At 36.0% G+C, this 13,474-nt stretch overlaps 1 protein-coding gene across 3 annotated transcripts in view; it reads left to right on the forward strand.

Moving 5' to 3' along the window:
• ADAM9 (ADAM metallopeptidase domain 9) overlaps positions 1–10,816 on the forward strand; it is a 180,991-nt gene extending 170,175 nt beyond the window's left edge. For all 3 annotated transcript variants that reach the window (XM_037812841.1, XM_037812840.1, XM_037812842.1), the window contains 3 exons: positions 629–716; positions 8,035–8,102; positions 9,433–10,816. In XM_037812841.1, the coding sequence (XP_037668769.1) occupies positions 629–716; positions 8,035–8,102; positions 9,433–9,526 (250 nt within the window). In that variant the 3' untranslated portion in view covers positions 9,527–10,816. The remainder of the gene's footprint in view (positions 1–628; positions 717–8,034; positions 8,103–9,432) is intronic.
• The last annotated feature ends 2,658 nt before the right edge of the window (positions 10,817–13,474 follow it).

Consider the following 13,474-nt stretch of genomic DNA (forward strand, 5'->3'; position numbering starts at 1 on the left):
ACTTTCACAGAGTGTCCTGATGTTAGTTGTAATTGCTCACATATACTAAAACAGTTTCTTCCTTTATCTCACTTCCTTGCACACTTCAGACTGAATAGTCCACGCAAATAATCAATCCCACAATCTGCATCTCCCAAGTTTTCATTCCGTAGATGTAGCTATCTCCCATACATCTCTACCTAGCAGTCTGGCTGTCACCTTGGCATGTCTTAAAACTCAGCTGATATCTTTCGAGTCAACTTCTTTGCTCCCTCTGGGCTTCCTACTTTTTTACTGTGACTACTTCAGGTTTTCTGCATACAGCCGAGAATGCTTTTATTTTACTCTTCTCTGATTTTAGGAATACTTGAGGAGAAAAGTTGGGGAACATTGGTCTAATTGACCAAATTTCATAATTTCTTAGAATTTCAGTTTCTTCAATTATAGAGTGAGGTTAATAATATTTTCTAGCATTGTAAAGATTAAAAATATGCAAAAGCTGTTAAAAATGCCAAACAAATTTTAGTTATCATGATCATCATTACCACTACTACCAGCGTGATTACTTATTTGGAAAAATGTAAGATATATGTAAGATGTCATGTAAAAACATTTTAATATTTAGTGCAAAAATAATGGTGTCTTTCAGATCAGATGGTAAAAATCAAGCAAATGTTTCCAGACAGCAAGTGAGTGTGCCTCAGCGTGTTGCTCCAGTGTCTCCTCCCAGAGAAGCTGTAAGTTTAAAATGAAAAATCCTTTTATTTTTTACTGTATTACGTTATTGCATGTTTGAAGATTAAAAAAAAAAATAATGGCTACATATATGTAGATATGAATATAGTTTCTTAGGAATTAAGGAGTATTCTGGCTGGTCTTGGGTTAGTTAAAAGTATACAAGTTGGATCCCTGGCTCAGACAACACGAGAGAAGACATCCAGACCTCAAGAACATCTTGCCTTGAAACCAAGGGTGGGAAACGACATGAGACTTATGTTACCACTCTGTTTTTTGTTGTCCGCTGTCTGTCTTGTTTCAATGCGAGGCTTCCCCTAGAACGTGTTACCAAGGACCTGGTGCTGAGCTCCTGAGGAAGGACTAATTGTCCCAGCAGTAGGAACAGTTAATCCCCTGCGATAGACTGCTCCTGGGAGTGTAGGGGAGCAGTAGGATAATGATTTGCTTTTACTAGTACACATATATGCTTTTACTAATATACATATATCCCTAAGCAAAATATAATATCATTTTACCTGTTTTTAAACTTTTTGTAATCTTTTGTTTGATATTTTACACATATATCTGCAATCTCCTTTTTCCCTTCACATCACTTTATTCCTTATCCATATTGACCCACATGTAACTCTGGTTCATTCATTTTCACTGCTGATACTATTTTGCTATATAAATATAAAACAATTTAAAATATGTTTTTCCATGACTAGATTCTACTTTTTTGATACTATGAACAGGGTTGAGATGAAAGTTCTAAATATGTCTTCCAATGCACATGTGAGAATTCTAGGACTGGACTGTGTAATACAGTAACTACTAGTTACATATGGCTATTTAAATTTAATGTTGAAGTAAATAAAATTAAGAATTTATTCAAATGCTCAATAGACCATATGTGGTCAGTGGCTACTGTACTGGACAACAAAGATATAAAGCATTTTGATTTTTGCAGAAAGTTCTCCTAGATGGCACCAATCTTAGGGCATATAGGAATTAAATTGCTGGATTGAAAGATATGTGCAGCATTACTGGAAATTGCCAAATTTCTTTACAAAGAGGTTGCATCCTTGAGTGATTGTATTATCAGTGGAGTATGAGCATTCCTGTTGACCTACATTTTTGACAGCATTGGAGATGAAATGATTAGATATCCCTCATCATGTATATGTATATGTATATGTATATGTATATCTATGGAATTTCCCTATTCCACCCCATTTTCTTTTATAAAAATGAAGTAAAATATTATGTCCTTTGTCCTCTTAACCTTATATCTTGAGAATTTTTCTGTATCACTTCATACTCATATATAGTATTGCCACACAGTTCTTTTGCATGCTAGTTAGAAGGTACCTGTATGCTTTTCTTCATCCTTGACATATTTTGTATTTTTCTCCATGTTCTGAATGACATCATCCATGTTGACAGTTGTAAGTCATTAAAGTAGTCCCTGATAGCTGTTTTTGGATTTTCAGCTCTTGATAGCAGTCTTTTTGCATGAGATTGGGAAATACGATCTCTCATCTCAAATACATGTTGTCTGATATTAATACAGTGAAATCAGCTTTTCCTTTTTGATTACTCTTTGCCTCATATCTTTTAACATTCAGCTTTTCTTTGTCCTTATGTTTTAAGTTGACTCATAAATAGAATATCCTGAATTAAAAAAATTTTTCAATCTTTGTCTTTTTACTGGAGACTTCAGTCCATTTATATTGATTACACTTAATATTATTTTTATTTAGTTTTTTCTGCTTTTTCCATTTCTTCCCTACACCCAACTCTTTATTATCCTTTGTGGGTTGATTTGGTTCCCTTCCTGGCCCATTTCATTTTCTTCCTCTGCTAGTCTTTAAATTAGATAAATTATACCTATTTTTAAGAGATTTTTCTATAATTTTTAACATGCATGTTTAATGTAAAGTCTAAAATTAAAGCCCTTTCTTACAAACAAGATAGGGTTGGAATGCTTTAATTCTGAATACCTCTTACGGATGTATATGCTGTTGTTGTCTAGTATTTTAATTGTTTCTTTAAAATCCTACAATTGTGTTATGAAATGTTTGTTTAGATTTGTGAGGCCATGCAATATACTTGTTAAGAGCATGACTGTGAGTCAGATTGCTCATACCGAATCCTGTCTTTGTCACTTTACTAGTTACAACTTTAGGCAAGTTTCGTAACTTCTTCACACTAGTTTTCTCATCTGTAAAATGAAGATTAAAATAAGAATACTGATTTAAAATTATTTTTTAAAGAGTTAGGTGGTGTAGTATGTGTAAAGCCCTTAGAAGAGTGCCTGGCACATACTAAATGCTCTGTAAGTTTTAGCTGTATGCTTCATTTTCTTTGCTCACCATTCTTTCTTAGTTCTTCCTTCTGGCATATCTTCTTCCCAAAGGACATTTTTTGGAAGTTCTTTAAGTGAAGATCCTTTTGGTAATAAACACACTCAGTTTTTGTCTGCTGGAAATATTTTAGACTGACAGTTATTTCTCAGAACTTTGAAGAGGCTGCATTTTAGCTTCCTCTCTTGTAATTTGGAAGTTATGTAAGTCTAATTGCTGCTCTAGGTAATGTCTTTTTCCTCTGGCTGCTTTAAAGATCTTTATCCTCAGACTATGATTGGTCTAGATTTGGATTTTTAGAGCTTCTTTACAGATAGTGGGACTTTCTGAGTCTGATGATTCATGTTTTGCAACAATTATGGAAAATTCTTTTCATTTTTTCCTTTAGTTACTGCCTTTGTGCCATTTTCTCTTCATAACTCCTGCAGTTCCTATTGTTAGACAGGTTTGGCCTTTCACTGTTCTCCGTGTCTTGTAACTTCTCTTTGCTATTTCGCATTATTCTGTGTGTGTCTTTTATTCTGAGTAGTTATGCTGGATCTGCTGTGCATCACCAAGTCTCTCCTCAGCTAGGTCCATTCTGCTGTTTAGCACATTCACTGAGTATCTGATTTTAGTAATTTTATAGTACTTTTCAGTTCTTTAGTTCTGCTTGGTTCTATTTCAAATCAGATTGGTTATTTTTTTAGTCTTTTGTAGCTTCATTGTATTTTTAAAGTTTTTATTTCCTTAAATATATACAACATACCTACTTTATGTTTTATGTGATCATGTTAATGTCTGCAGTCTTGGTGGGTTCTGTGGTTTGTTATTTCTGCTTACTCTCTCATTGTGGCTTGTTTTTTCTGTGCTTTGTGATATTGGTTGTGAATTCACCTTCCTTAGAACTTTCTATGTGGGAATTATTTGAGTCCTGAATTATATTGGGTTCCTATAGAGAGTGTTTATTTTCCTTGACGAGATCCTGGGAGCATAGGCAAGCTAGCTTTGAAGTCTTTAAATAAAAATTTTGGTTGGTGTTTTTTGGGCCACACAAGTGTTGTGAACACTGGCCCCCAGACCCTTGTAAGGACGAGTGTGTGGTTAGAAATCCTCTGTGGAGACTGTTTTCTTTTATTTCCCCTTCTACCAGTAACAGCCTATTTAGGCAGCTCCCCTCACTTGTCCTTCCTTGGGATATAGGTTTTTTCTTCTTTTCTTTCTTTCTTTTTTTTTTTTTTTTTTTCTGTTAACTATAGTCTCTAGTTTGCATTGATTGTATTTTTTCCCTGAATACCACCCCATTTTTAACACCTTGCAAGGCTGACATTCATTTGTTCTACCTCATGTAAAAACATATTTGTACATTTTATCACAACTGTTGAGCACTCTTAAGTTTCACTGAGTTATACATTCCCAGTCTTTATCTTTCCTCTTTCCTTCTGGTGTCCCACATGCCTTTAACTTTCCTCTTTCAACCATACTCACAGTCATATTTTTTCAGTGTACTTACATTGTTGTGCTACCATCACCCAAAATTGTGTTCCAAACCTCTCACTCCTGTCTTTTCCTATCTGTCTGTAGTGCTTCCTTTAGTATTTCCTGTAGAGCAGGTATCTTGTTCAGAAACTCTGTCATTGACTGTTTGTCAGAAAATATTTTAAACTCTCCCTCATATTTGAAGGACAGTTTTGCCAGATATAGGAGTCTTGGTTGGTGGCTTTTCTCTTTCAGTACCTTAAATATATCACACCACTCCCTTCTTGCCTCCATGGTTTCTACTGAGAAATCTGCACATAGTTTTATCAAGCTTCCTTTGTATGTGATGGATCACTTTTCTCTTTCTTCTTTCAGGATTCTCTCTTTGTCTTTGATGTTGGATAATCTGATTATTAAGTTTCTTGGCGTAGGTCTATTCAGATCTATTCTGTTTGGGGTACGCTGCGCTTCTTGGTTCTGTAATTTTACATCTTTCATAAGAGATGGGAGATTTTCATTTGATTATTTCCTCTGTTATTGCTTCTGCCCCTTTTCCCTTCTCATCACTTTCTGGGACAACCATGACATGTATATTCATGCTCTTCGTGTTGCCATTCAGTTCCCTGAGATGTTGCTCATATTTTTCCATTCTTTTCCCTATCTATTCTTTTGTGTGTAGGATTTCAGGTGTCTTGTTCTCCAGTTTCTGACTGTTTTCTTCTGCCTCTTGAAATCTGCTGTTCCATGTCTCCATTGTGTTTTTCATCTCTTGTGTTTGTGCCTTTCATTTCCATAAATTCTTCCAGTTGTATTTTTCAAACTTTTGATTTCGTGTTTTCTTTATATCCTTCATCCTTTTACCATATCTTCCCTGAACTCGTTGATTTGGTTTTTGAATTAATTTAGCATATTTCTTTGAAAATCTTTAATTGATTGTTTCAATAAAGTGAAACAGTATCTCAACTGTATCTTGATTGAGGTATAAGTTTGTTCCTTTGACTGGGCCATATCTTCGTTTTCCCTAGTGTATTTTGTAGTTTTCTGTTGTCTAGGCATCTGATTTCCTTGGTTACCCCAGTCAGATTTTCCCAGACCACAGTAGGTTCAGGTCTCAGAATGCGGTTATATTCAGTTTCACGTTTCCTGGGTGTATCTTAGAAGATTGACAGACTTTCCTGTGAGGTCTCTAGCTGCTGTGCTTTTCCTAACTTGCCCAGCAGGTGGTGCCTGTCAGTCTGTTGCTCCCCACTGGTGTAAAGAGGTGTGGCCCCTTTACTTCTCAGTTTAAGTTGTTTCTGTTTTGAGTGTTTTCCCCCCAGGCCCTGGGGTCTCAGTTCTGAAGGGAAGGCCCGCAAAAGAGCTGGGCCCCGTCTCCTTCCTCTTAGGGATGATACACCCCCTAGGGAATTATGTTCTGCATTTGAGTAGCTCCTTTGTCTCTCTTACTCTGTTAACTCCATCCCTGTCTGGGTCAGAGAGTTGTGAATTGAAAATGGCTGAGGCTTTCTCCATTGAGCCACTCAGGTTGAGAGAGAGAAAAAGGGAAAGAAAGCCCGTTTTCAGAGCCAGTCCATGGCCCCCCAGTTTTACCTGTGGTTCAGAGAGAGCACCTGGTCTTCTGGGCTCCCTTTCCCAGGGCACAGGCATTTTCTGGCTCTTTAAGTTTGTCTTCTAAAAGCCTTTATATTTTTCCTTCATTTTTTTAGTTGTGTTTTTCTTTTTTCTTTTTTTCCCCATCAGCCCCACCTCCTCTCCACGGGAAGTGACCTCAGGGTACTTTGCTGCTTGTTAGGGGTTTGTCTGTGTTTGTAGCTTGTATTGAGCACTCCATATTTGTTAATTAAAACTCCAGTTGGAGCTAGACTGAGCTATATTTGCTCGCTCCAGGAATGCTGCTTTCTCCTATGGCAGGGGAGGGGGCTCCTGGCACGGTTCCACAGTTTTTACTTACAGATTTTATGCTGCAATCTCAGCCATTCCACCCAATCCAGGTTGGTGTACAATGTGTGAACAGTCACGGTTGTCCCCCAGCAGTTGCTCCACATTATTTACTAGTTGTTTCTGGTTGTTTATTAGTTGCTCCAGGGGACTAATTGAATTCCACACGTCTCTATGCCGCCATCTTGCCCTGCTTCTAGGTCTCTTCTTATAGTTAACCCAATGGGGATATCACTTTTCTGGGGTCTAGGCCTTATACAGGTCTTAGATTCAACCTTCCACCCAGCTCAGGTCCCAGGTTTTGTCTCCCATATCTGTGTGGTACCTGAAATCACATACTCTAACCTGCCAAAGATGGGAAAGATGTTCACATGTTCAAATGCTTCTCCGTACTCTGGACTAAGTCATACTTTCCTCTTGTTTTTTGCCTTTAAGATTTTTCTCACTTCCCTATCAAATCAGCCATTTATTTAAAAATTCTTTTTAAATTTTTTAACCATCATTTTAGATGTTCTATATTGGAAACCTTTCTCTGGATGTTTGGTCCACTGTTTGCCAATAATGAGCCTATTCCCCATTCTTTTTAATAGCTGCAGTCCATTCCATTTTATGGATTTAGGCCACAATTTTAAAAGCAGGTTGTTTCCAGTTTTGTTATCACACACACACACACAAAATGCTGCATTAAGCATTCTTGCACATGTCTTTACATACATGTAAAAGTATATGTCAGGTAAATTCCAAGAAGGGGATTTTAACTATCCCTTTAGAGTACTGCTCCTATGGCTTGGTGGAAAGGGATGAAGACAGGTTCTGTATTCCTTCTCCATTTTCACAGTACAAGAAAGTCATTCTGTGGGGAAATAAATAGTGGGTTGTAGAACCCCTGTTCAGTCATAAGATTCGCGATTGCTCAAGCTCTTCTTTAGCCCTTTGCATATTCTGCCTCTCTCAGGGCTTTAGGAACTAACAGTAATACTAGAGCATCTTGGTCAAGGTCACTTCAATAACATTTTACTAATTCCATCTGATCTTTGCTAACTTTTCCTAGTGTAATGTGGTATGTTAAAAAAAATATCTTTTTTTCCATTTTCTTATTTGGAGCATGGTATATGGTCTCCTTTGTTGTCAAACTTTATTTAAACTATCTTGTTAAGGAAGAATATCATGAATTCCAAAATAAGGAATTGCATACTAGTATTTACAGTACCAGTTAGGTACAAAATGGTAGCTATAAATGTTTGGCAACAAATTTTTGGAAGCCTTTATTAAAATACATTGACATAGGAAATATGTTACCTTTTACCTGATGCAGTTGATTTGAACCAAGATTATAATACTGAGGTATTATTTAACTAAAACAATATAGCTTTAAAAGAATTAAGTATTACACATCTATTGGTAAAGATGCTGAATAAGCAAAATATTTTTAAATGTCAGCATTTAAAGTAAGTATTCTGTTCATTGATTTTAAAGTATATTGGTTATTTTTATGTGAAAAATAACAAACTATATATAAAATGTATTTACAAGTACATTGTGCTAATAACCTCTCTCCCTCTCCCCCTTTTTTTAGCCTATATATGCAAACAGATTACCAGTACCAACCTATGCAGCCAGGCAACCTCAGCAGTTCCCATCAAGGTCTGAAGTGCATTTGCTTGGATTACTTGACAAGAAAAAACCCAAGAGTTAATGTCTGATAATTTCCCTAATGTGTTAATTTAGAGAAAGTTATTTATTGCCAGCAGTTTAGATAGAATATTATTTGTGGAAAGTCTTTTGAAGAACACTTAGATATGTATAGTCATATTAGTAGAATGTGAAAATAAAGAAGCCTGAAAAAGCATACAGTCACCTGCTGCTGCAGCCTTTGGTGTGCATAAAATTCAGAAGCAAGGGCCTTTAAAAAAACCAGATGACTGGGATTGACCATCCCACTGAGGAAAGCTAGACAAGCCAGACCATATAAGAAAACATGTTTCAAGGCAGCAGAGAGGTGAGGTTCCAAGGAAGTAAGGAATTATGGGGCTAAGTCCTAGAAGAGGAAGGAAGCCCTGCGATGGTCCCAGCTTTTGAGGCCACTTCCCTGTCCTAGATGCACCTGCCTATTCTGAAAGTGACAGCTGAAAGGCTGGGAAGCTGAGGAGTGCTGTCAACAAAGCAGAGGGAATAGGAATTGGAATTCTGTGAAGGGGGAGCTACTCTAGCAAACATCCCAGGCTCTGTGTTGGGACCGAGGGGTAAGGGTGAACTAGAGCCTCAACTTATTTCTATAATTTACAGCAGGCCACAGAAACAGGGTTTCCAGTTAACAGAGTTATCAGACATGGACTTTAAAATAACCACGATAAATATGTCCACACAATTAAAAGTTAAGATTGAGAATTTCAGCTGACAATGAGAACTATAAAACAAAGAATCAAAGGGGATTCTAGAACGGTTAAGAGGTTAAGGAAGGGTATTCACAGGTTAAAGTATGAGGATTGAGAAGCACAGGTTTATAGTAACAGACGGTTTAATTCTCAGACTGGATATTATGTGTGTGAGAGAGCTGGGATTTCAGCTCTGAGTATAAACAGAGTTAGGTATACACTTAGCAGTAATTTACTGCCCTTAAATTCTAATAGCACAAGACATGCTTAATCCATCTGATGTCCTGCATTTGTCTCTTACAATTTGTCTTCCAATTTCATGTGCTATTCTTTTTAAAAACATATATAAACTAGGGCCTTTGTACAGCATTGGTGATTATACAGTAACATTGATTTAAGTTGGAAGATAGCTGTTTCATTTTGGAGTCTGAAGCCCTTTAATCATTGAATTGTCATATTAATAATCATTTCAGAATATAAAGTAGCTTCAGTTATTGTCAAGGATTCTAGGGATAATGTTATGTTGAGCTTATGATGAATATAGCCTTATTACCCTCACTATAAACAGACTATTAACTATCCTTTTTCCTCCCTTGTAGGCCGCCTCCACCACAACCGAAAGTTTCATCTCAGGGAAATTTAATTCCTGCTCGCCCTGCTCCTGCACCTCCTTTATATAGTTCTGTCACTTGATTTTTTACCCTTCCTTTTGCTGATGTCATCAGGGAACTGAGCTAATACTATCTTTGCTTTCCTGATGTTTTCCTGAAAAGCCTTTCCTCCTGCTGCGATTATGAATGAAAACAAAATACCACAAAACCAATTTTACTAATATAGAGAAACAGGAACTGAGTTTTGAGAATTGAGAAATATAATGAAATGCAGAAAAAGCCAGGGAATTTAGAATAATGTTTCCATTTCCATCATTGAATAAGCCTTGTTAGGTCATCTGTGAGGTTAACACACTTAACATAGATTATGTTATTTTGAACATGTTATTGTAATGATTCTCCAATTAATTGTATTGGTTTAAGTTTTGTCATTATGTGCTTAAATGTTACTCCAAATTTTTGACCTTAGTTGTCATTATTGTGATTCTGGTTTGAACCTGTGATAATCTGATGCCTATGAAAACTGACTAATTAGCTGCCAATAATATCTAATATTTTTCATCTTGCACAGACTCATAATCATTGCTGTCTTCAGAAGAATGCACAAAAACCACAATTAAGATGTCATAAGATTATTTTAAAGGTATAAAGTACTCTAAAAGTGCGTGTGTATTCACACACAGATATTACCTTTCATTTTTATGATCTCAACTGTAGACAATGAATATTAGAAAATTTAATTTAATATTAGAATTTCTACTATGAATCATGTTAAAGCATGGCATCCTTTTACAATAGCACTATTATTTTAAACAAATTCTGAGATTTAAGGTACGAAGTGTTTAATAGATCTGATCAGATATGCTGTTGATTCATGGCAATAATAAAGCAGGAACAATTATAATATCTTTAATCAGTTGAACTGTTATAAAACCACTAGGGAATTTTGTGAGCACTTTAAAATTAAGTCGAAAATCTGAATTTTTCAAGTTTGCTATTAATATCATTTAGAATGTTTACATTTACTAAAGTGTGCTGGATCATGTCTCTGTTGTCACTAATATTTTCAAAGGAATTTGGCTGGAGAAAGGAAGGAAGAAAAGATTTTCTTAGATAAGTATAAAAAAGTGTCCATATCTGGTATCTTCCCAGCTGTGTAAAAAAATGAATTCTTACGATGGAAGAAATGGTATGGACAGTACAATTTTAAATGCTTAAATTTTTTCATAACCTTTCATAATAAAGTTTAATAATAGGTTTATTAACTGAATTTCATTAGTTTTTCAAAAAACAGTTTTGGGGTATGCGTGTATAAATATAAATATATATATACAAATATAACATTTACATAAATAAAGTATTTGAAATTCTGTTTTGTGTTTCCTGGTAACTTCCTAAATACTCATGTACTTCCTAAATACTCAAGTATTTATGACCTAATTAAGTAAAATACTCTTTTAGATAAAATACTAGCTGTTTCGGTTTGCTAATCCTGCCAGGATGCAAAATACCAGAAACGGATTGGCTTTTATAAAAGGGGGTTTATTGGTTACAAAGTTACAGTCTTAAGGCCATAAAGTGTCCAAGGTAACACATCAACAATCGGGTACCTTCACTGGACGATGGCCAATGGTGTCCGGAAAACCTCTCTTAGCTGGGAAGGCATGTGGCTGGCATCTGCTTCAGAGTTCTGATTTCAAAATGGCTTTCTCCCAGGACGTTCCTCTCTAGGCTGCAGTTCCTCAAAAATGCCACTCTTAGTTGCTCTTGAGGCATTTGTCCTCTCTTAGCTTTTCCGGAGCGAAAGTCTGCTTTCCGAGGCTGTCTCCAAAATGGTTCTGTAAGCTGAAGCTCCTCTCTCAGCCCCTGTGCGTTCTTCAAGGTGTCCCTCTTGGTGGTAGCCATCTCTCTCCTTCTGTCTGAGCTTTTATAATGCTCCAGTAAACTATTCAAGGCCCACACTGAATGGGTGGGGCTACACCTTCATGGAAATTATCCAATCAGAGTTATTAACTACAGTTGGGCCGGTCACATTTCCATGGAAACACTCAAAGAATTACAATCTTATCAACACTAATATGTCTGCCCACACAAGACTGCATCAGAGATAATAGCGTTTTGGGGGACACAGTGCATTCAAACTGGCACGCTAGCCAAAGTTTTATAGCTATTATTAAGTTTTCAGGCTTTTGCCAATTTGTGCATAATGGCTTTTTGTTTTGAAGGAAAACAGGTTAGTTTTGAAAAAGGCAGAATATTTCAGGTCTCTGAAGATAACGCATTATTTCATTGAACAGGTGTATATTAAAAATTGTTAACAATCCCAAATGAAGATCTCTCCATTTCAATTAAAAATTTCTGAATGAATCCATATAAGAACTAAAATGTTTGTGCCTTTCACTTATGTAGCCTCAATTTTTACAATTGTAATGCATTTTACTGAAATTTTACACTTGATAATGTATTAACTATAACTTAAAACTTTTCTTGGAATTAGATAATTCCTTGCACTTTTTAATATTTAGAAAGTTTTTCTAAAAAGATATTTGATTAATTGGGGCTTCTTTTATTTGTATATTTGATATGTTTTTTTGTGTGTGTTTTTCACTTATGTTTGACCTTGATTTATTTAGGATTGCTATTATAAATTGCAAAATTTCTTGGTCATGGATGCCACTTCAGAATTTAAAAATAATTAAAGGGTTTCCTTGCCATCTGCTAAAAAAAGTTTTAATAATCAAAGATAAATTATATGTAAATTTAGTATCACTGACTATATGCTTACGAACTTACCTTGTTAGGGTGTTGCATTTTCCTGTTTTATCAAGGAAATGCTCAGATCTCTAACCATATAGTTAAGCGCAATCCAGGTTTTCTAAGCACAAAGCAGATTTTATTTAATTCCGTAAATGTTTACTTAAGTTCTACCATGTTTCAGGCACTCTATTAGGTGCTGTTATATGGAAGTGATGGCTAGGACATCCTCTGTTTTACAAGTACATCATCTAGTTATAGGGAGAGCCACATAAACAAGAATAATATAAAGTCTGCTGTATTAAAGATTTAAATCAGAAAAGGTTGAGGAGAGGGAAGGAACTAGAATAAAAGGAGCTAAAAGTCTCACATTCAAAATAGCCTCTGGCTGCTTACCACTAACTGATTAGTCTAAGCATGTGCTGTAATTGTTTTTCTAACTGCTATTAAGCAAGGTGACACCATTTTTTGTCTCCACTGCTGCCTAAAATGTAGTTAGTCTATCATTAGCTGTTTCTATTGAGATACAAGCTAGGTGTATATTTTGTCTAGTTTTTGCTCATGGCCACTGTCCCCCACCCCATACCCCCAGGCTTTGACTGCTCTGTTGAAATCCTGTGGATTCATAAAACTGCATCTCAACTGTCACTTTAGATGTGCTGATTCCCTAAATGAGCTTTCACACAGGGTTTTTAGGTTGTGTGTCTGCCCCTTTATTAATTAGCATGAGAGATTAATTCATTCTTTGGGCACTGGAAAGAATTAAAAGATTGTTAGTGCATATAGATGCAGCCTAGTGGTGAGTGTGGGAGTGAGGGAGGCTTTGCAGCCCAAGTGAATAAGAACGTTCAGGAAGGATCAGAAGTGAGAGTAGCCAAAGGTACTGCAGACTAGGATCCAAATTTAGAAAGTTTTAAATATTATGCTGAGGAATTCGGCTAGCATTTTTTATTGGAATATTTGTACTGCAATTATGGGCAAGAATCATTTCTATCTAGCTCATTCATTACATGAATGAATGAATATGCTGAGAAATTACTGAAGGAGAAAATGACATCATGTAAATTTTAGCCAAGGGTCTGTGTAGAACCAGGTTGGTTGGAAGGAAAAGTAGAAACAGCCTGGTTAACAAGTGCATTTGGCAGTGGGTGTGGCGGGCTTTCTCCAGGTAATTATGAAAATCTGCTCACTCTTCCCTTTTTTTGGAATCTTTTTCACATATCTGACTAAAAAGATATATATATATTTAACTGTTTTAGAAACTCAGATATCTTAG

Source organism: Choloepus didactylus, chromosome 20 (assembly GCF_015220235.1).
Source record: "Choloepus didactylus isolate mChoDid1 chromosome 20, mChoDid1.pri, whole genome shotgun sequence".
NCBI classification, from domain to species: domain Eukaryota; kingdom Metazoa; phylum Chordata; class Mammalia; order Pilosa; family Megalonychidae; genus Choloepus; species Choloepus didactylus.